Genomic DNA, 23,741 nt, shown 5'->3' with positions numbered 1-23,741 from the left:
TCCCTTCACCAGACACTGGAGGAAGGGGGGAAATAAACCTATGCTGGCCGGCCTCTGGCTGCACCCCCACCCCTGCAGCAGTGAGGGGGGAGCACCAGGCAGACCAAAGCTCGGGTCCGTGCTGCTGAGACAGGGAGGGGGGAATTAAACCCCCTCCCTGGCCAGTTCACTCCAGGCTGCTGCTGTGGCTGGCTACGCTCCTCAGGCCCTGCAGCCGAGGGCTCCCCAGTTTCTGGCCTGAGCCACTGAAGGCATGTGCCTGCATTCCCAGAGTCAAAAGCGAATGTCTGTTCACTTGCAAATTGGCTTGATCTATGCAGGTTAGATTAACCTGTAAAGATTGAATCAAGTCAGGCTCCAGCTTTTTGAATGTCTGTCCCTAGCCTAAAGAGGTAGCTGCGTGTGTACATCTGCTACAGGGGGAAGGGAGAGAAATCTGAATCAAGAGAGGAAAATCCTTTGCAATTCAGACACATCCATGTTCCACTTCCATTACTGTATCATCCATGAGAGGATCTGTGTGTGTGAATCAACTAAGAGTGCAAAATGAGAGCGAGCCCAAAATGTTCTGGAAACATTTCAGAGACACGATAATGGCCAAAACACATAGGTAGACTAAGACACCTGCTTTGTTTGCAAAGTTGCTTGCTCCCAGAAGAGATAATCACATGCAAAATCTGCAAGCTGTGCATGCACATTTGATGGATGCCCACGTGACGATCTCCCAGAATGTGGTTTCCTAATGAGTGAGAGAAGGAAGAAAGGGGCAAGAGAATGAATCGACTGTTTCAGAGGTTCTGATAACGAGTGCAATCTCGGTGACCGTTATTTCCTGCACACCAGCAAAAGGATCCTCAGCTTCATTCTTAGAAACTGATTACACAATGCATCATCATGCCACATAGCACGAAAACTCGCACCACCAGCCTGCGTGCACAAGAGCTGCTAATTTTCGTGAACTGTTAGGGGCTGGAAGGGACTTGCAGATCATCGGGTCCAGTCCCCCTGCACTAGGCAGGAAAAAACACCTGGGGTCAGGTGACCCCAGCGAGGTGACTGTCCAGTCTCCTCTTAAAGATTTCCAGGCATCGCCACTGGAGGCAGTGTATTCCACAGTCTGGACACCCTGATGGTGAAGGAGCTTTTCCTGGAATTGAACCTGAAGCGCCTTCCAAGAGTTTGTATCCATTGCTCCTGCTCTTCCCCGGGGGTGCCCTGGTGACCAGCTGCTGTCCGAGTTTTTGATGTACTCCCCTGATGTAGAGGTAAGCCGCTACCAAGTCCCCCCTCCACCTTCTCTTCTGTAGGCTGAAGAGGCCCAAGTCCCTCAGCCTCTCCTCGTATGGCTTATCTGATCATATGGGTGGTTCTCCTCTGGACCCTCTCAAGTTTTCCCACATCCTTGTTGAAGTGCGGTGCAAGTTTTGGCAACAAGATCTTCCTGACCCTTTCCTCCAGGTCAGAGAGCTGGAGTAGCACTGCCAGGTCTGCAGCAATCAAAGGGCAGCAGCTCATCAGTCAAATACATCTGAGCCCACAGTAAAACCTGAAGTCAAGTGAACATGACGTACTTCTTGTTCTACCAATTGCTAATTTTCTACTTCCAAGTACTCTGCAATATTTTGCAACCAACAGGAAAAACTGTGAAGGAAAATCTGCTATGCATTTTAAGGGGGGTGTCTTGCTTGTACTGTATACTGAGAAATCCCCGTTGCCCACTAACAGAAATAAATCCAATAGGATCTGGAGCTGCCCTCCCAGCAGATACCCAGAACAGATTACCGTATCCCGCCAGCTTTTGTGACCCTTGTACTTCTGACTTGCCTGCTACTATCCAAAACAACAAGTGCCAGGATCCTCCCTGCTAGGAACCAATTTTTAGGCACCACGCTGAGCTAAATGCACCTGCGTTCCCTCTCTACCCTTGCGTCTTCACGTGCTTCCTGGTGTCTAAGACTGGCCACAACCTGAACTGCGCCTCTTCCACCCTTTGCACAAGAGGGCACACTTGTAACTTATGCCCAATAAACTTCCCCTTTTCAGCCTCCACCTAGAGGAGAGGTGTACTGCTACGGACTCAGGGGATCCATGCAGAGAGCAAGTTCCTGTACGAGGGAGGATGACGAAGCAAGCAATGAAAAGTCCATCCGGTGGCTCGGTGCACTGCACAGGAGGTTTCCCTCTCGAGGTGGGAGAAATGTGGCTGCTCTCACCAGAGCTGGCACGCCTTCTGAAGCAGCCTAAAAAAGCATTCAGTCCTCGCTGATGCACTTCAGCAAAACTGGCCTTACCCCCAAAAAACCAGTGCAGCTCAAAGGGGCGAGATCTCCCTTCATCCCACAGAGCGGTGTGCCGGTAACCACACACACAAGACCCTCAGGTGACACAGGCTATCTGTTGCTTTTGAAGCTGTTAGTCCGAGGTGTAAATACAAATGGAGGCTGTTCCATGCTATTTTGGTCCTTGCAGAATTCACGTCAACGTTCGTGTCATATTTCTTATTATTTATGAATGGGGACGTCTCAAACTAAGGTTCTACAGAGATGTATTTTAATAGCAGCCAGCCATGAACAGAGCAGCAACTCCAGCACGTAGCGCCATCTCTTCTGAGTGATCGTTTAAAAAAATGGATGCTGCACTCAGAAAATGCATTCTGAGGGATTACATTGCCACTCGACCTCTAAAACAATGTGGGAACTCTTGGAGGCAGCACAGGATACCAAACTGGGCCGGGACAGAATTTGGGAACTGCTTCCTAATTTTGCCTTTGCCTTGCTTCAATACACCATCGGATTTCCTTGTGCCTTATCTCATCCCCCACCCATGTCTGTAAAATGGGGATAACGGAGCAACACAGAGAGAGTCCTTTGAGAGTTCATTGGGTTGTTCCAGTTTTTTCTTCAGAAGAAAAATCCATCTTTTCTTCATCAGAGCAGGAGGAGACCACCGCACCTGGCAACCAATGGCCTGCTCCCCCAGGCTTACTGCAACCCTGATGAAGTCAGCAGGTTTTCCAAAGCAGCGACAGCTGAACCAGCTGCCTCGAAAGAGCCACCAGCCTGCAGCACAGTGTATCTAAGTCTACCGCAAGGAGTGACACGGGATCTAGCTCTTTCCCTCGCACGTGCACTGGCTCCCACCCCTGCCTTAAAAGACACGTCACTCAGAGCAGCAGGACTGTGAATGGTCCTTCCAGACTTTTTTTCCTCATACCCAAACAGCGTTTTTCAAACCAAACCAACCATGTGCGAAGTAACAGGCATAAGGGCAAAAGCCAGGCTGGTGCATGAGGAGCTGCTGCAGACCTGCAGCACCGTTCCGTTTCTGCATGGCCAACGGTCGGCCTGTCAGGAAAGGCGGTTGGTTTTACTTGAGAGCTTAATAGCACCCTGCTATTAATCATTTGATGTTCTCTAGCCCTTGCCCTTGAGCGCTACCTACAATTATCTACCTCTAATTATCTACCTCAGGCTACACTCTGAGCCAGCCCTACTGCTGAGGATTTTTGAATTAAACCTAAACCAAATGACAGATGACTTCACCTGGTCTGGCACAATGAGCTGGCAGGGACAGCGATGGAGATCTAATGCGCCTTAGGCACGCGGGAGGAATAGCTGCAGAAGAGTTTTTAGGGTAGGACACACATATACTGGCAAACTAACTTTGTGGTTAAACCATTTTCAGCAGTTCCCAGAAAAAGGATGAGAGGGGAGCATTAGCAGGCTTTCAGGCCCCTTTGAAATGCCTAATTCAAAGCCCTACTTCCCAACCGCTAAGGGCCCACGGACTGCATGTAGGGGGTTTTCTTCACCTGAGGTCAGGTTGGGAAATGGGCTGCGAGCCACTGAACTTCCCATAAGCCATGCACCCGCTTGCTGGGAACGTCCCGGCTCTCCAGACCCAGATGCAAACCAGCAGCCAGAGGCAGAAGGCTCTAGTGCTCCAGACGCAGCTGCAATCATCCACTCCTCCCCAGTGGAGCCGCTACACAGCTAGAAACCTGTGCTCAATCAAGGGCATCTGAGTTGACAGGTGGGGATAATTACCACACCCTCCCCAGTGTCATAAATCTCCTATAAAGACAAGGCCAATACACAAAACCAAAGCCATATTCCTGAGCTGAGAAAGGGCACCTACCTTGAGCTTGTGGGATGTAAGGAGCCAGCAGCTTCGCTCTTTTCTTCTCATATCCCTTCTGCGTGATGTCCCCTAAAATCAAAACCAGAAAAGTCAAATGTTACTTTGTCCTTGAGTTTTCTGTTGCAATATGTGAACCGCGTGGCCTTCTGACAATCACGGGTTTGGGAGAGGTCAGCATCTGTGTAGTCAGAGTCATTCACAAGGGTCAAGCACTTGCCAGGACATTTTAGCCTTCTTGTTTTTTCATCAAAGTGAAAGATGGAACCAGACACCTCCGCCAGCCTGGGAACACCCCCTTCTGCGTCGCTCCCACCGCTTCCCTCCGGAGCAACATGCCGCTTGAAGCAGAGCAGGTGTCTTAGTAGACTATCACCCCAGCACCAACTGTTTCAAAGGAGAAGCAGCTAGCCCTGCCATCCCACTCAGACACGCAGCCGACTCCACAGCCACCACCACCACGGAACAACCCCCAGTACTACAGGGACACGAGCAAGTAAGGAGCTTGGGCCTAATGAAGGAAGCAAACCAAGACCGGACACAGACCCTAAACAGCCAGCTCCTGATTTTCATGGGTCTGCTCCAGGAATAAATAGTCCACCCTGATTTCTAGTAAACTTGGGCAGAGCCAGCAGAGGGGACTGAGCTGCCAGCAAGAGCAGACAGACCCATTCAGACTGCCCAGCGAGCACTCAGCGTGGATGGCAGCAGCTCGGTCCTCATAGCTCTGGGTGCAAACTCTTTAATTGCGTCTGCCTTCACATCCCCTGTGGTTCACATCAGGATGACGGACGCCTGCCTCTCGGGGGTCCTGTGCAGAGCGTATGCTTGGAAGCCCGCAGAAGGGAAACACCAGGAAGCACAAAGTATTAGTAAACTTTTTTTTTTCCAAGGCCCCACCAGAAGTCCCACCTATGCTGCCTTTTGCTTTACTTTCTCGCATTTCATCTGAACTGCAGGAAAGGAACTAAAACCCTGAAGGGTTTAAGAGAAAGCCCTGAATCATTTCAAGGCTTTGCAGCTCGGCATGCATTCAAAACCTCATCGCTCTGGGGATCAAAAGGTAGGAAGTGACCCACTACACAGTTGTGAGGAAGAGCAGAATTCACGAGTACTACGGAGTCTGGCTACCACTATGGATGCACTGGTACCACGTGGAGAAGCCATCCACCTGGTTGGGCATTTTCTTTTTTACAGGGACATGATTCTGCAAAGTAACGGGGGGTCAGTCCCTAGCAACAAGGCTAGGATAGTACAGCTTGATGCACTAAAAGCTTCCCCAGCACTCTTCCATCAACATCCCTCATCCCTGGTGTCGAGTGCCAGAGGTCCTTCTGCAAGGCTCGTTCTACCCCTGCCCTCTCTGTGGCAATGACTGCCAAAGAGGCCAACCCATGCCACTTGGGAGGATGGTTTTGAAGTACAAGCACATGGCCTTTGGGAAGTGAAATGCGATGCCTTCCTTAACACCGAATGCTCAAATCCCAACACCAGGTGACAAACACTAGACTAATCTCCTCTAGTGGGGAGTGATGCAAACACACACAGGCAGAAAATTCACTCAACTCCTGCCTTCTACAGGGTTTGAGCCAGACCCAAACTAGTCCAAACGAATCTAGCAACAGAAAAGTTAAACATCGGTGAAGCACCAAAATGCAACCCGCGGGACAAGCGTACAAGAAAGATCGCAATTTGCAGCTGGTTAAACTAACCCAGCTCATGGGAAAGGTATGTTGTTAATGCAACAGAAGTGCACCTTCAATACCAGCAGCAGAGACCATTCATTATGTGTTGCCTCGCATCCACTTACAAGATGCCGCTCTGCTGGAAGCAGTGGAACAGTAACAACCACGCTGACTAGGAAAACCCACAGTGCAATCCTTTCACAACTTCATTTTCAGAGGCAGCTTTTGCCTGATTGTGAAAAATCCTGCCCGGGAACATCTGGGGAGCAGACAGAAGGAAGAGGCTGCTGTTCCTGTTCTGCCCAACCCTCCTTGGCAAAGAGGAGCAGGAAGTTCTTCCCTGCAAGCCACCCCCCTTTGCCTTTGTTTGCAACTCGGTCTTTGGCAATGAGGAGTTTCTCTGTGCCTAGGCACAGACATGCGGGGAGGTTAAATCGGGTTCAAAATGGCCACCCGATTTAAACGTAGCTCGTCCTGGTGCCAAGCCGGTGCTTGCAGACCCGGTCTCAAGTGCCCAGAAATCAATCTAAACCCGTACAGAAGTTCCATGCACACAAACCGGTCTAAAAATTGTAGAAACCAGTTTAGATGAACCTGGATAAACGCAGAATAACACTTACTCCATTTAGGTCAAACTGGTGCATGGAATTTCTGTCTGCTTTCCCTGTGCAGCCCTGGGGCTGGGAACAGCCAGTCACCAGTTGCGGGCCCAGCCCGGGGCTGCACTTTTCACCCTCCCCTCCCCATGCACCCAGGTATTTTTTGCCCCCTCACCCACAACCCACAAGCTATTCCAGGTGCAGCTGCTTTTATCAATGTGCACCCCTGCCAGAGCCAAGCAAACAAGTCTCGGTGGGTAGAGACAGGAGGAATAAGGGTGTAGGTTCACTGGGGGGGAAGGGGTAAAAATTGCCCCTGGTCCCTCCAGGCTCCCCTGCAAGCCCCCCCTTAAAGGTTTCTATTTAACAAAATCCAAGACACTGAAATAGGGACGAGAGACTCTATTTATCCTGCAATTTGGAAGTGCTATTGGTCTCCAAGCAGAGTAACACACGATCAGTCAATGCTTCAGCAGATGAGGTGAAATGCAGTCTCAGTCTTTTTCTCTCCTTGTGTCTTCCTAGATCAAAGGCCACGGTGCTTACCCCAAATCAGGCGAGACCCTGTGGGGGACACTTTCTAAGGAGGATTGCCCCAAGTAAAGCCTCACCCCTGTATCACCCAGATCTGACAGTTCTGCCCAAGACCCAGCTCCACCTGGCTCAGAGTTACGGGCACTTCTCCTTGTCCTTCCTGCACGGTGGGGTGTCCACACTTTGCCTGGCCACAGGCCATGTTGCCAACTTGCCAAGAGGGCAGAGGGCGACACTTTAACTGTATGACAGGAAGCAGAACGGAGACCACACCTAAGTACTCAACCTGAAGACATCTCCCCCCCGGATTGCAGCGGAAGCACCGGGATAGGGCAGGGCCGGCTGGAACCAGGAGCCTCCACAGCCCCGACTTCTGGATCAGAAATGGGCAGCAATAGCCGGGGGCTGCCGTGCAGAATTGAGTGGTTTCACCTCGCTCTGCATTACGGCCCTTCTGCAATGAGCTGAAGGACGTGCTTTTATTTTTGTTTTAAAACCAACCCGTATTCAGTATCAGTAAGTGCATAAACATTAGTGACGCTTTCTGAACTGGCTGATGCTTCCTGGAGATGGGAGGGGAAGGCAGCAGAAAGGCACTCGAGTGCTCTTGCGGTTTTCTGCAATACTATGGAAAGATTCGAGTAACACTGTGGCCTCCTTTCAGGAGTAACCCTGCTAGACCCGGTACAGTGCAGCGAGAGGGTCAGTAAACATGGGTGAAAGTTAAACATCTCAGGAGTGAATTAAACTGCTGCAGACTTATTAGCTGGAATTGAATACGTTTAGACTTTACAAAAACGTTAACACTAGGTCTCTTGTTTTTCATTTTTCTTTTAAAAAAAACACACCCTTTTGTATGCTGAACTTGAGCTAACAGGAATTAATTCACTGCCTTAAAACAGCAAAGACAACAATGGGACTCTGGATATTTTACAAAACCAAAAATAGAAAACTCCCGCATTCCCATGCGTATGTCATCACAAGGGTGACGCCAGCAAATAAAACCTCATTAAACTTTGCAGCTCTCAAACATGGCGAAAGTCTTTTAAAGACTCTTAACAAATTTGTAAACAACTTAAATTTCAAGCGAGAAATTAGAAGTAGTGGAGTGATACCGAGGTGCTACGCATCCCGTCACAATCAGATGTGCTTGTAGCGGACTCCTGGGGTGACCAGCACTACAGCCTGACAAAGTTCAGTTAGAAATTACTTTAATTCCCAGGTAAATGCAGCCCCCCCCACCACACACACAAAGTAACCAGCGGCAGCTCTGTGGGTGTATAGCAGGGGTCAGCAACCCCTGGCACGCATGCCATGCATGGCACACAAGGCCATTGTGCTCTGCACACCACCGCCAGCCCGGGCTCCACGCAGCTGGGAACCACGGAGCCCAGGCTGCTCCCAGCAGGCGGCAGGGAGGCTGCAAGCCCTGCTGCAAGCAGAGCGGGCCCCGTGGGCCGGCTGCAGCCAGGAGGCTGCAAACAGCTCCAGCACCTTCCAAGGTAGACACTAGTTTTTTTGGCACTCTGGCCAAAAAACGTTGCCTACCCCTGGTGTATAGCAACACCAGGCAAGAGTTTAGGACAGGTGGTGAAGAAGAAACATGTATCCAAATGTAGCCAAAAAGACCATTTAGGAAAGTGAATGAATCAACTCAAACAAGACTGGGTAGGACACCTGGCAAAATGCCCTTTAGAGAGAGACGAAGAGAAAGTAAGCAGGTGACAGATCCCACAGGGTCTGTAAAGCAGATGGTGACGTAGGTGCCACTTTCAATAGGGAACCCCCGGAAGAGCTGGGCCTCAACAGACATTACCAAGGCTCGGTTCAAGGGCCTCCGATATACAGCACAGTAGACATTAACCTACAGTGGTCTTAAATCTTTCCTCGCCTTTTCTGCAATCTATCTGAGATCTGCATCTACTGCGATAAAACCAAAAATACATCCATACAATGAAAAAATGTGTTCTTTCCCTCTGGTCCCCGTTCTGCCAATCCACAGGAAATGGAAACAGTTGGATCTGAACATAAATAAGGATTTCCTCACAAAATGTCATAAATGATGGCAACAGGAAGGGAGCAAGACAATAAGACTGCAATCTCAAGAGCTGTCCGCTTCTATCATAGAGAGCCAGTAAGTTGTGAAAAGGGGGCTGAAAAGAACATTGGTTTTACAACATTAAGTCCTTCCAAGGGATCTAAAGCAGAGTTTCTCAACCTGTGGGTCGCAAGAATATATGAAAGTCACGAACAAACTTTAAAAATGGATCAACAAACTTCAGAAATGGATTCTTCTTTAAAGGAGAAAAGCATGGGAAACTGTGACTTTTCCCTTGGAGACTGGCAGAGCTCCATTGGGGACTGGGGGGGTCGCGGATCAAGAGGGAGGGGCACTGGGTCGGGACCAGCCATCGAGGTTTACAAATGGGTCCTGGTACAAAACAGGTTGAGAACCGCCCATCTAAAGAACAGGGATTTAGCAGTCCCATCCCGTCTCCTGCCTGCACAAAAGCAGGGGGAGAAGTATAGAGGGAAGAATTGCAAAGAAAGTACCAATATTTGGCTTTAAAAACGATGCTGACATTTATTCAATCCTAGAAAAGAAGTTACAAATGATCAGCCTTAGTGCTGAGGCATCTGTTTGGCCTTCCTCCCAGCACGACTTACTTAGCTGTGCTCTGTATTTGTACTGCATGCTAGCCACGGCCTTGCCTCCTCCGTGTGCTCCAAAACAGCATGCCCCTTATGAGAAAGTCCTTCCTTCTCAGGACAAAGAAAAACCAATGGTTACAAATCTGTTACCGCACTTTGTCTGCCTCCAGTCAAGGCTCTTACATGCAGCTACAGGACCAGCACGCACAGTGGCTTTCCTAGTCCTTTTTGTGATATCTCACCACTGGCTTGATCCAAAAGCCACCAAGGCCGATAGAAAGATACCATTTGCACGCGCGCAAGACCTGTCTCCTCTGCAGCTTCTTTCGGTATTTCTCCCTCTCATCCAATGCCCACTCCTTCACACCTGTGCTGACTGGCCCTTTCTTGCACACCCATTTGTTCCCCCAGCCTTTGCTGCAGTTTCTTACCAGGATAAAATCTCTACTTTCCAAGACAAAAGAAGTCCTGAAAAACATTAAGAGCTCCCATGGATCCCATGGGATGCAGACTGCTCACCCCGATCTACTAAAATGCTTATCCACCTAGTTAAAACATAGGACATTTGACTTCAGTGCTCAAACAAGAGTTGAGCACTGAAGTCAAAAAGACTTTGCTCCTGGGAAAAAGGAAAAAATAACCCATAAAGATGGAAGAAAAGCTGCAGGTGACTTGTGGGTTTGTGGCTCTGGAGCCGACGGCGATTTAGATGCATTTTGAAGTTACAATTTACTGAGAAAAGCCACTGGAGTCTAGGTGCGCTTTCAAAGGCTGCTCTGCGAGTTCTTCGTTTTGGTTTGGTGTCAGTCCATCACTTCACATCCAACGGTGAACCCACAAAAATAAATGCTGTGCTACCTCTGAAGCAAGAGGTAACACTATTATCAGCGCAGTGCCGACATCACGGACGCTGATAGCGCGATTATCGCTTTTGGCACAAGAGGCTACATCAATTTGAAATATAGTGGAAATAAAACCAGCTTCAGAATGGTTTGGCATTTGGGAAAGGTCTAAGGGGAGTTTACTTCTCAAGTGGCGGAAAGCAAAAAAGCATGAAAAAATATTTGCAAGGGTTAAATGGGTATCAACACCCACCCTTTGACAGACACCCCAGGGCTGGGACAACACTCCTAGCAGGCCATGCCAACAGTCCCTTTCTGAACTGAAAACTGAAAGGAAAATAGCTATGAAACACCCAGCATAATTGTAAGTGTTATTTCTTAGATGTCAGAGGACATTTAGCTAGGACAGCGTAATAGCTGAAACACATTTTCTTTCATTTATAAATAGATCCTGAAGGACTTTTTGGAAAAGAGACAGCTTTGTAAATTCCCTTTTTATGCGATTCTTTCCAATTGAGAGAAAAATAGTATTGACCTTCATTATACAAATCCAATCTTCATTATCTGACTCAATTTAGGGCACAGTAGGGAAGGGCTGTGATAAATATAGGCCAAATTCCGCCTTGGAGTAAAGATGTAGTTGCATGAACTGACCCCCGGGTGGGAGCTGGTCCAACAAGTCGCAAGCGATTAGCCTAAATGTTACAGCAGCGCCAACATCCCAAGAACACAGGAGCCTGCAACTTCAGGGCTCCCACCAGCCTGCGACCCAAGGGCTGCTCTTTAGTGATCATGGGCAAATGATCTAGTCTAAGCCACGGGGCTCAAACAGTGCAAGGTGGTAACACCAGCTAATCCTGCCATGCTCAGACAATGCTCCTCTTTCACCAGCCTTGCTCCCTTCCCCCCCATGGAATCAGAGCACTGAATCATTTACTGTCTAACAAGACCATAATTACTACAATGGAGAAATTAAGGAAAATGATCACGTAGGACGTAGCATCTCCCTGACAAAGACTCCAAACACTTCAATGCATCAAGCAAAATAGTCACACTTCCAATGGGTTTGCCTGCGTTTCAGAAATGTAAAATTAAAGTGATTATTTCTGGAACTGACGTGATATATTCCCATCGATGCTTCTGTCTGAGGCGCCCATCAATCCAAGACGGTGGATCAACTGCTACCCTCTAACAGTAAAATCTTTAACCGGTTTGCCCCAAAAACAAGGACATCATTCATGCTTCAGCAATTGGTGTTAATACACCACTTCGATAGCATCTCAGGGCCCTCCCTTGTTCATATGTTACCTCGACATGCTGCAGCTCCCGTCCTCCCCTACCGAGAACACTAGCTAGCTCTTGCAGAACATGATATCGGTGAGGCTCTACCACCTCTCCTGCAACCTTGTTCTACAGAGTCTGGTAACAGCCCTTCGTTTTTCACAGGTGATATACAGAATAAAGTCTAGCTTTGTTGCACTTGGAGCCTGGGTTTTCTGCCCTTGATAGGAAAAAGATAACACGCCAGAGGAAGCGCTGCCCAGGCATTCCCAGCCACGACTGAACTAGGATCGCTCGGGTGCAGAACGTGCTAGCTGATGCACGCGAGCAAGCAATCTGGTACGGAGAAGGCATGATCCCCTGCACACAAACTAGGCTGGTTGAATTCAGGCCTGAGGGGGAGTTGAGGTTTCAATTCAACCAGTTCAGCACAAACTCAAGGCAGTGCACATTGTCTGCACTTGATTTTCAGGCACGTTAACACGTTTGAGCACCAACCTTTCATCCTAGAAAAGGCCCTCGGGACCACGCATGATCCCTGGAGGTAAAGCAAAGGCTAAAAACCTCACACTTGGGACTCTTCATCACTTTCTGCAATTAAAACGGCAGCCTTGCCCTTCTGCGCGTTAGAAATTCTTATCTTTCAGATTAAAAAACAGTCCTGACTTGCCTCTGTTACCTGCATGACTTTAGCTACGATGGCTCAAAACTGAAGCCTGCACTGCACTTCTCAGAGCCCCCAGCCGAGGGCAGAGGGGACCAGCTTCAGGCTCCATCAGCAGTGAGCGTAACCGAGCGGAGGGTCTGCGCTGGCGCTTTGGGGGTGCGTGCACAGCAAGCTTCCTCGGCCGGGCAGTGGAGCCCCCAGCCTGCTCCGCAGGGGCTGCCTCATGGGCCGGAAGCAGCATGGCCACATCTGTGCAGCACTCCAACCAGCTACCTGTGCTGCTGGGCAGCACTTTCTAACACCATGTGCTCCGGCTAACCCAATCTGTCAGCACCGTGTGAGGTTGTTCAATGTACCTGTAACTCCAGTACAGGTTGGCTGTGTCTACGACAGCAAAACTATGTCTGAAACAAGTCCAGACAGTTCCCAAACTGTTAAAGGCCCAGTGTTCATGCAGCTTCCCTCCCCTTTTTACCAGCAGAACTGCATATCAGATTTCAGCTCTGGTGTTGCCACAAAGATCCTCAGCCCTTTTGCTGGAGGACTCTCTCTAGAGAAAAGTCTCCAAACACTTTTGAAAAAGTCTGGTTCTGCATGTATGCAAGCTAAAAACAAAGGGAAGCTTTGCAGCTTCCTTTTAAAGGAATCAACTGTTCACGCTGGCAAAAACCCTGCAGGAACTGAACTGACAGCTCCAGAGAGTGCCTAAATGAGCAGGCCGTTTGTTCTACATACACACACTGAGTATGTAGTCGCTGCTTCTACCTTTTAGTTGAAACACAACCCACGACTGTAGAGAAGCGACTAAAACTGGATGACGAGCATGAGGACTTTAAAGTCAGAAAAGAAAGACACGTTCAAATGAAGCATTTCCTAGCAACTCTGGAAAAGGCATGCTAAGAGCATTCAGGGAGCTTAAGCTTTAATCTTTAATTTATCCAAAATAATCATGAAAAGATTAAAATAATTCCTACATCCATATTTTGAACATGTGCAAAAGTGTGTGTAGGGCAGGCAGCGTGTAAGGAAACTGAAGCCAACTGTACAAGTTCCTCCCCCCCAAAAAATGTTGGAGGTATCATTGCAAAAAAGCTTCCTTACGAATCCTGCAGTTTGGATGATGCTTTGAGAACTCCTGCACCCAATATTAGAGCAACACGGATATCAGTCTCTTGCAGCAGGAAAACCTGATTCCATGACTCATGGAATGGAGGAATTTACAGCACACCGGAAGTGAGCAAGGATTTCAGCTCAAAATGTTTCCAAGGAAACTCTCTCAGTGAGTAAGACTCCCGTCACCTAGCTAACACAAACGCCAAAAGAAATGAGACAGGTTCCAAGTGTCTCAGCCACCTCACTTGCACTCTAGATTGAAGGCTTGCTGAGAAACCAGCACAAACTTGTGCCCCCAATACCATTCTTGCCTGCAGCTCTAGTATTTTTTGCTGTGAAAGTCGCAGGACAGACATGACACCGCTCCAGATTAAGGGGCATGGACACACATTCAGAATAAAAGTGTGCTGGCGGCAGCAGTCCCTCAGTACAAGGGTGACAGCCTTCCCGTAGACAGGGAAGTCATCAGTGAGTCTGGAGAGGACTGAAGAGGCCAATGCAAAATCTGCATGTTCAACCACATACACGGCGCACAGTTCCAGAAGGAAGGAGTGGATCCTGGTGACGTCAGGTCCCAGCTCTTCCCTTTCATCTCTTGCACCCGTTCACCTCCATAATAAGGGAGTAGGGGAGATGTTTCAGGAGGTAGGTGTTGGGCAACATGTCATGTCCTGTCCTGTCCTGTCTAACACAGCTGGTGCCATATAAATTGCTGGTGGTGCTTGTGTACACCAGAACGCTGGCATTAGTTCTTCTGTCCATCCAAGTGACATGGAGGGTTTTCGGCATGCGCACTGAAAAGGCATTTTCTACCTTTACGTCTGTTTTACAACACTGTTCCAAAACCTGGAAAGAAGAACATTTGCAGACTTGAGAAGACAAGAACTTCCCAGGTTAAGTGAGGATGCAGTCACGGCAGATTCTGACATAGCAGCAGAGGGGGAACGCATGGTTCTTAGCTGCGGTGGGCAAGTCAAGTTGTGAGCTTAACAAAGAGGTGTCGCTACGGATTTAGAAAGCTAAGAAATGTTACATAGCTTTGTGTTTGGGAAAACCCAGCTGCCATTTCTGGGAGGCAAGAGGAACCACGGCTTGTAGCACTACCCAGCTACACACCCACTGTATGAAGCACTGCTCGAGCTAGGGGAAGGGATTTGCTTTTCCAAGAAGAGAGAGAAATCAGAAAGCAAAGCAGTCACACACAGCTTCTGGCTCACTGGCCTCCTGACTGCACAGGAGATCTGGACTATCACTGGCTGTAGGACCCTCCTTCCCTCTGCTCAGACCACACCGAAGCATGTCACCCCTTGCTAACTACTTAACGCAGTAAGGCAGAGGTAGTAGCTTCGGAAATCCAAGGGTCTGCCACTCGCATGGCTGGGCCACCGTTCGTGCAAGGGTGGAAAAGGAGGGCTGGAAAACTATAGCGGAAAAAGGGGAAAGACAACCCCAAAACAACGGAGCTTGACACGCTAGGACGGAAATGGGCGTTCCCCTTATCAATAGCAATAAGGCTTCCTCCCGTCCTATCAGCACTCAGAATGGCTACTATGATTGGAGGGGCTCCTTTCTCCCGTTTCCTTCTGTAAAGGAAATAGAAGCAAGACCCAGCACTAGTCAACACCCTGCTCGACACCCAGCTGAACATTTAACCCCTTGCAGCAAGACGCACACAAGCAGCGAATCTCCCACCAGTATTAGGAGTTAAACTCCAGGCCCTCCTGCAAATGCTGCCAGCATGAGAAGGCAGACACGAACAGATTTCTCTCTCTACAGATTTCTCTCTTTACAAAGTACTCAGGTATGGAAGAGCAGCGCAGTCGAACACTGTGCAACAGGTGACAGTGCTCCAGCAGGGTTGCCTTACAGATCTCGAAACGACTGCAGTATTTATAAAGGGGAAAAAGCTATTATAACCCACAGCAGGCTCTTCCCAGTATGATCCACTGGAGCCAAGAGGTAAGTTGCTAGATGAAAGCAGTGGCACCACAAAGGCAAAGGCATCAATCAAGGCAAACCTTAAGGGGGAAAAAAAAAAACCCCAAAACAGGGGGGGAAGAGGATTTTCCTTTGCCCTCAAGTAACTCAAGGGATGAAGCGGCAGATAAACTTCTTCCCAAACGGTACAGTCAAAGTCATCACCCTACAGTCACGGACAAGGGCGCAAGAAAAGAAGCTGGCTACTTGAAAGCAGAAACAACATTTTTAAACCTCCAGCATTCAGAGAGCTGGAAAACGGGATGAGACCAAGCACAAGAGCACTTGAACATTAAACAGTATAATTGTCATAGCATAATTATAGCATTTTGAAGTGCAGTAACCAGATTAGGGGCTGGTCACATCTGCCCTAAATTACTCTGCAGCACTGGCAAGTCAGCTCAGGAATTCCTACCAAATCCCACCATTAATCTGGCGGAAAGGGAGAGAGCAGGATCAGTGACCAACTCCTGGAAAGCCCTCTTAAGTTTTTCTTTGCTTCCAATTTCTTTTAAGGAGTGCCAGTTGGCACTGCAACAAATGTCTGCGCTCCCTGCTCGTCCATCTTTTGCGGAGCCCAGTACCCAGCGGACACTATTCACAAGTGCTCTTCCCCCGGGGGCAGGCAGAGATTTTCACAGAACGGTCCCCTGGCAGCTAAACACAGACCAGGACAACACAGGGACAGTCACTCTCTAAGCAGCAGAGGCACGATCTTCCAGATGTCCCTTTATTTCCCCCTCGCTCCGGTTTCCACTGAACAAACAGATGGAGTTGACTAAAGAAAACAAATCTCCGGGTAAGCACATAAAAGGCAAAGCCCTGGCCTAACCCACTCGCTAAGTTCAGCTCCCAGCAACACTTGCACAGACAATTTTGACTGTTCCTTTTTGAGGTTTCGCACACCTATCGATCTGCTCACTCCAGCCAAAGAAGAAATGGCTTAATAGCAACTTGGGCTTCTTTAGGCTCCTTTGAAAGCCACTTACCTACAGTTTGTATCCAAATGAACACTCTTAAAATACCAGTATTTCTCCTTGCTTTTTACACCTCCCCGCCCCACTACCCCTCGGTCTCTGTGCCTTTGAGACAAAAATGCACATTCCTAGCTCATTTCACATACCTACAAGACCAGGGATAATGCTGCGGACAGAGGGTGAGTCCCAGCACCAGGAATGCTACACTTTGCAGGCAATGAGCCCCTGCAGCGTGTGAAGGAGGCAACACAGCACATAACTGCCCTTAGCCAAGATTCCTGCAATAATCTCCAGATCTGCCAGTGACACGTTTTGCAGCTCCCAGAAAACAGCTCCACACTTTCTGTCCACCACTGGCTATGCCCAGAATATCTTCCTAATTCAGCTTCCACACATCCCTGCTCCTTTTTTATTGACAAGGCCCCTTACACTTGCTCTGTTCATGGGATTTCATTCATCTGACCTGCAGGGCCCAAAATGTGAGCAATGCTGCCCTTGACCCCGTCAAGTCAGAACGCAGCTTGGCTCCAGTCCAGCAAAGAGATCTGCCAGGTCCCTCCTTATACATCAGGATTCAGAAGTGGTGCTACAAGCTCTTCACAGGAAGGATCACAGTTACAACTCTGACCTGAAAATACCCCTCCCATTTTCAGCTACTAAAAGTGCAAAGCTGGATTTAACCAGAAAAGAAGCCCAAGTGCTCCAGACACTCCACAACATGGTACAAGCATGAGAAGAGGATTTCAGGCCCCAGGGCTGAGCGCAGGCTCCGCTTTCAGCTGTTTACATCAGCAACCGCTGCTCCTTGAGGAATTTCACTGCTAAGGAAACCATGCTGGCATGCAACCAGGCGGGCTAAAATAACCCATTATTCTGTCAGCAGCAGTGTTCTTTACAAGAAAGATCATGAAAGGAAGGACTTCTGCTTGGGGTCTTTTCTGGCACGCTGGAGAGGAGTCAATGTCTCCATGTTTCAGAGGCACTTTGTTCAAATGCTGGTTGTCCAAATGTGGCAGGAGCCTTGTTTTGTGAAGGCCTTTAAGCTGCAAACTAAGATGGAGAAAATGGGCCAGGGACATTAGGAGTAAACACTGAAAGACCCATGCACAGATTAGTAATGTGGCTGCATGCTGTGGAGCTAGCACAGCCACTGAACGGCACCGCAGATTTTTCTAAGAAACCAGCTGCCTGAGCCTGGAATCCCATCTTCTGAGGGCATTCGTTACTCTTATTACCAGTGTCTTAACGTGGGCGCCAATCTGCCCTTTGTCCCCTTCAGCAAGTTACAGGAAAGCGGACAAATTATTTTTAAAGGTCTTCCAGGCTGCTTGCTGCCTCCTGCCCTAAGCTTTGTCTTCACTGTTTCTCTAATCAGCAGGGATCCTGGTTTTCTGTTTCCCATGGAAAAACAGAGAAAAATACAGATTTCTCCTTTCAACAGAGAAACCCACGGGATTCCCTGCTTTTGCAAAGAGTGCTGAAGGCTGGTTGAGCTCCAGCCTGCAAAAGCTGCTTGCAAACAGGGTGGGAAACCCCCAGCCCTGCCCTGGGGGGGGAGGAGAAGGGGGGAGCCTGAGACTCTGTCAGCCATGGCTCCACTCAGTTCAGCTTCACTCTTCACTCCTGGAGCCTGAGGTAAATGGGGCTTGCAGGGGGCTGAGGGCCCCTCTGGCAGGGCTGGGGGGGAGCCAGGAGCCAGCCCCAGCCCCGCCCGAGCAGGCAGCAGCAGTGGGGGAGCCAGCTCCATGCTGCAGCTGCCTGCTGTTGGGGGCAGGGAGCTCCAGTCTTGGTTCCCTGGCCCCATAGCCCTGGCAGCTGGGGGCCCCTCTGGCAGGGCTCAGGGCAGGGGCTGTGGGTGGGGGCAAGAGGCACAAGTAGGGCAGGGGGGCTGTTGTAGGGGCAGTAAGGAGCACCAGCAAGGCTGGGGGAAGCATTGTGGGTGATTGAGGGGCACCAGCAGGGCTAGGGGTAGCTACAGGGGGCTTTTAATTTTAATAATGGATTTTGGGGCTTTTAATCAGAGAATTTGCGATTTTTTAATCAGAGAAAACCAGGATCCCTGCTAATCAGATCCATTGTTTCCTTCTCTGCTGAAATGACAGGTAACAATGACTACGATACAGACACTTCAGATCCTGTACAGTGTACTCAGCCCCGCACAGAAAGCCAGCAGTGCACAACCAGCCTCTGTTACTACTCATGACACTGACCCCTTGAAGGGTCTGAGTTGATGGGGACGCTCCCATGTACTTTATCTCTCGACTCCAAACATCAACTCCTCCTAAGGAGGTCAACTTATCCCTGCTGGCTTCTCCAACACAGCTTTGTGGAATCACATGGTTGCTGGAACAGGTCTTTTTGCTAAAAAAATAGGCTATAAAAAAAAGAAAAGAGTTTGCAGCAGAATTAAAGCACAGAAACAAAGCAAAAAGACCTGACCGGGCTCAGGAAATGGGCGGACAAGAACCTGATGGTGTTTAACACCGAAAAATGCAAGGTTCTCCACCTTGGGAAGAAAAACCCGCAGCACGCTTATAGGCTCGGCAGTGCTACGCTGACTAGCACTACAAACAAAAGGGACTTGGGGGTCAGGATTGACCACAAGATGAACATGAGCCTGCAATGTGATGCTGCAGCTAGTAAAGTGAGCAAAACACTGGCTTGCATCCATAGATGCTTCTCAAGTAAATCTCAGGACGTCATTCTCCCGTTGTACTCAGCCTTGGTGAGGCCGCAGCTGAAGTACTGCGTCCAGTTTTGGGTTTCACAATTCAAAAAGGATGTGGAGAAGCTTGAGAGAGTGCAGAGGAGAGCCACGCGCATGATCAGAAGTCAGGAAAGCAGACCTTATGACAAGAGGCTGAGAGCCATGGGACTCTTCAGCCTGGAAAAGCGCAGGCTCAGGGGTGATCTGGTGGCTGCCTACAAGTTTATTAGGGGAGTTCACCAGGATCTGGGGGAATGTTTGTTCACCAGAGCACCCCAAGGGATGACAAGGTCGAACAGTCACAAACTCCTTGGTGACCGATTCAGGCTGGACATAGGGAAGAACTTCTTTACTGTCCGAGCCCCCAAGGCCTGGAATAGACTGCCGCCGGAGGTGGTTCAAGCACCCACTTTGAACACCTTCAAGACACATTTGGATGTTTATCTTGCTGGGATCCTATGACCCCAGCTGACCTCCTGCCCCTGGGGCAGGAGACTGGACTCGATCTTCCCAGGTCCCTTCCAGCCCTAACGTCTATGAAATCTGTGAAATCTGTGACCACAACTTCTAATCCAATTAGACAAACCAAGACCTTTTTCTAAGAAATAGAGTTTACAGAACCGGGCAATAGTACCTGGTCCATGCCTGCACTAGTGTTCTCTGCTAGCAAGTATCGGATCAGATTTAAAAAAAAGAAATTCCCAAACTCAATCCTGACACAGACAATGCAGAGCCATTAAAACCCGCCTGACTTATGATCACCACAAGTCACAGCACTACAAACTGACACAAATCTTGGGTGCAAAAGTGAAATCACGCCAGTCGAGAAAACACATTTCCTGCATGACGCATCAACCCACTGAAACCTAATCTGAAATATTCCTTACTGACCCTGATAACGGCAACACCCACAGGAAGAAATGCAGGTACAACATCCACTTTTCGTCACGAGGTGGGGAGCATTATTAGAAGCAGGTGGTTAGCCACGCAACTACAGAAGTGCAAGGGAACAAGGCCTTTGTGCGCGCCTGGCCTAGCGCCAGGGTCTGCTGGGCAGGTACCAAGGCACATTCCACAACCGCACAGTAACACTAACAATCGCAGCAGAGGAAATGTTCTTGCCGTTACTCTGCATCTGCTCCAGAGGCAACAAGTTCTGCGCTCCCAGGGTATTTTTAGACACAATGCTCTAAAGACTTGCTTCAGTAAATCAGCTCCGACTGTGCCTACCTTAAGATATAAGCGGCACACCATTTTAATAAGAAAAATGAATGCTTCTCTGGTTTCATGGCAGGACCTACGCTGAATGCTTTACTCTAGCACAATCACAATAGCTATTTCTGTGCCTCCCACAGTAACGAGACCCTGGAGGATTAATTTTTTCTCCTCTTGACATGAGTAGGTCACCACTGTCATAAAGCCAGGACAAATGAGAGCAATTATCTTTTCTTATATTGACACCAAAGGCCCCCAAACCTGGATGTACCCTTCTTCGGCAATCCCTCATAGTAGAGGATGACCATCTTCCACGAAAACTGTTTTCATGGAAGACACCTGTGCATGACTTCTTTTATCATGGCTGCACATCAGCGTCCACACAGCTCTCGACAGAACAAGGCCTTGATCCAGTGGCAAGGAGACCAAGACGCTGGGGATCTCATTCTACTGCACCTTCATCTGCTCCATGGCCATTGAGATGCCAACATCTTCTTCCACCTGCACCGCCATTGAGGACCCGGAGACTCAGGCACAGGCAGGCTTATTCTAGTGGTGACCTGTACTCACCATGTCACAGCATCAAAGGATGTATGTGGCTTTTCAGGAGGGAAACCACTGCCATCTGCCGCCCTCCCCACATCCTGGTGGTGCTGTCGCTGCTTGGTCCGCGCCTGCTTATCAGACAGCAAACCTCCCCTGAAGGTCATTCCACCGTTCGCCACCTGTGGACATGCTGGACAGCAGCACAGTTCTGCCCCACAGCCTCCTAGGGTCCATGCCCCACCTGGACACAAATGACTTAGATTCAAGTGCTCTATTTAATGAATTCCTCCAAGAAACACAATTATTACTTCTGCTATTGGGGGCTTTCCCTACTGTGGTCTGCTTAAAAATCTTTTAAGTTACAACAGCTCCTTTTTGGGGATTTAAATGCACTGAATTCTCAAGTGCCTGCTTGCTGCTAGAGGGTACAACAGGTTAGGGAAGTCACAGTAAGGTTCTTTGAGAACGCAGAGTCAGCTGTTTGCCAAAAGGAGGAAAAAAGCAACAGAAAGAGACAAAAGCTCTCGAAAAGTTACTCCCCCTTAGAGACAAGCTTAGCCTAATGGCTGAAACTTTGCAGAAGATTAATTAGCAGGATGGGAACATTTGCACAAGTACAACGATCCAAGATACAGAACCATGCGCGTATTAAAACTGGTCACTACAAATGCTTTAGCTGTTACCTTAATGATTTTTTGAAAGCAAAAATTTTTCAATCTTAAAATCTCACACAAATCTATAAAACCAAATCTATATCCCGGTTTTTTTCGTCGGCCACAAATGAAACAGACACACCTTTGGTAAGAGGTATTAATGGAGAAATCAGTGCTATTACTCCAATACCCCTTCCTTCTTTCCTGAAGCCCTAAAAGACGGCGAAGAGTACAGAAGCTCAGTAAGACGACAACACTGCGGAGTGGAGACAAAGCATTGAGGGGAACAGTTTTTGTTTTGTGTGCAAAACACGAGGCTAAGAGTCTTGAGCAATCCAGAGAGCAGAAGGGCTGAAATCACTCATCTGAATCCTGTGCACTCCTCCCTTGAGGCTGCGATCTGATCTGCAAGGGGCAATATTTAGATCAAGTGCTTTAACTTTCAGAATTGCACAGCTGGGAATTAGGTGGTGGGACACAGATCCCTCTGAAGCACCAAACACTGCCCATTATTTGGCGGGCAGGACACAACCCTCAAGGTCCAGGGATCCATTCCAGCGTGGCTCTCTCTATATACCGAAAAGAGATCCCACCTCTGCAAAAGCAAAGCAATCAGTATGATAAAAATTAAGACCTAACAGGCCCAACAGAGACCCTGGGAAGATTCAAGCGGGGCAACTTCCAACAAAACTGCCTCCACCTCAGAAGACTGTAAAGTAGAGGTGTGCACAAAAGCAATGTTAAATGAAATTTTCCCATTAATTCTTCCATGTTGTCAGGAAGGGGGAAGCATTATCAATGGACCAAAAAGCAGATTCTGCATCTGTGGAGTTGTCGCATAAGAACAGCAAACACATATTGGTTTCCAGGGCAAGCAGATTCCTAAACACGGGTGTCCTTTAAACAAGTTCTACTTGATTCAGATGTTTTTGCTGGGTTTCTTTCCCACCAAGCCCATAGGCACCTGATACAGTGAAAATAAACTCCCTCCGATTTATTTATAATGAAAAATATTCTACAAAGGATTATGCTTTGTTTTTCACCGAGTAAGTGAAACTCTTGTTACTAAATTTGGCACTAAGTTATCTCGTGACTCTTTAACAAAACAATAAAAAAAAGGTTTTCTATAGTGCATGAAGTGCAGCAACAGACACCCACCCGGGTGGAAACTAACACCAGCTGGTGAACATGTATGGCCTCTGCCCCAGGCCCCAACACTGCCTGCACTTCCCCTTTTATTGTTCTCCTCTCGAATTGAGAAAGCCCCCGTTCCTTAAGTCCCTGGTGATGCACGTTAATGCCTTAGAGCAGACAGGTTGCTCTCATCAAGCTGAATGAAACGGGCACCTTTCTCAGAGTAAGGGTCTGAGTCCTAGCTTGGCATGACGCCTTCTTCTGACAGTTGCCTCCTGAAGGCAATGGCGCTGCTTGCAATAACAAGCATTTTATGATGATCAGATGGCAAGAATTTCCCCTCTCCAATTACTTCATGTATCTAAGCCTGTTTTAAAGGCCATTTATGTAAGCAGCTTTAACTCACGGTCTGGTTTGTCCTTCAGCTCCTCCATCTTTATTTAGGAAGAACAGGCATTTCAGGAGGTCAATTTTATCATGAAAAACTGAAAGATAAGAACGATGTTAAATGTGTTGTAAAACAGATAAAAAGCACAGCAGCAATGTAAATAGATGCCTTCCTGCTCAAGCTGCCTGATCAGTTGACCTTCAAGACTCGCTGCAAGGTTTCTATTACAAAAATTTCTATCTGATGAGGCAGGGGCAAAATACAGACTAGGATCTGTGAAGAAGAAGGGGTCTTTTGAATTTGACTGTATCTCCACTTGCGGTCCCTTTGGTTTTGCAGCAAGGAAAAGCTACTGGTTCTGTCTAAACCCATGGCAAAGGCATTTATGGCAGAGAACAGGCTGCTTAAGAAACAGATCCATTGTCATTCAAAGTGAAGTCATACACCAGATCTTTAGTTGAACAACATACACTCCCAAGCTGTCCTCAGGCACGCCATAAGGAAAGAAGAAACAGCCTACCAAGTCTAGTAAAAGCTTCAAAAAACATATATTAAAGATTAATATTCTAAACATGATTAGGAAAGCACAAAACCACACAGGCTTCCTTTGCCAGTCCAGCTCTATATATTCCCC

At 48.4% G+C, this 23,741-nt stretch overlaps 1 protein-coding gene across 2 annotated transcripts in view; it reads right to left on the bottom strand.

Annotated features, from left to right (window-relative positions):
- Positions 1-23,741, bottom strand: part of DIP2B (disco interacting protein 2 homolog B) — a 97,659-nt gene that overhangs the window by 54,068 nt on the left and 19,850 nt on the right. For both annotated transcript variants that reach the window (XM_059718228.1, XM_059718229.1), the window contains exon 2: positions 4,138-4,209. In XM_059718228.1, coding sequence (XP_059574211.1) covers positions 4,138-4,209 — 72 coding nt within the window. The remainder of the gene's footprint in view (positions 1-4,137; positions 4,210-23,741) is intronic.

Source organism: Alligator mississippiensis, chromosome 15, assembly GCF_030867095.1.
Source record: "Alligator mississippiensis isolate rAllMis1 chromosome 15, rAllMis1, whole genome shotgun sequence".
Taxonomy (NCBI): Eukaryota; Metazoa; Chordata; order Crocodylia; family Alligatoridae; genus Alligator; species Alligator mississippiensis.
The sequence above is the reverse complement of the archived record's forward strand: the minus strand, read 5'-3'. Positions and strand labels throughout refer to the sequence as shown.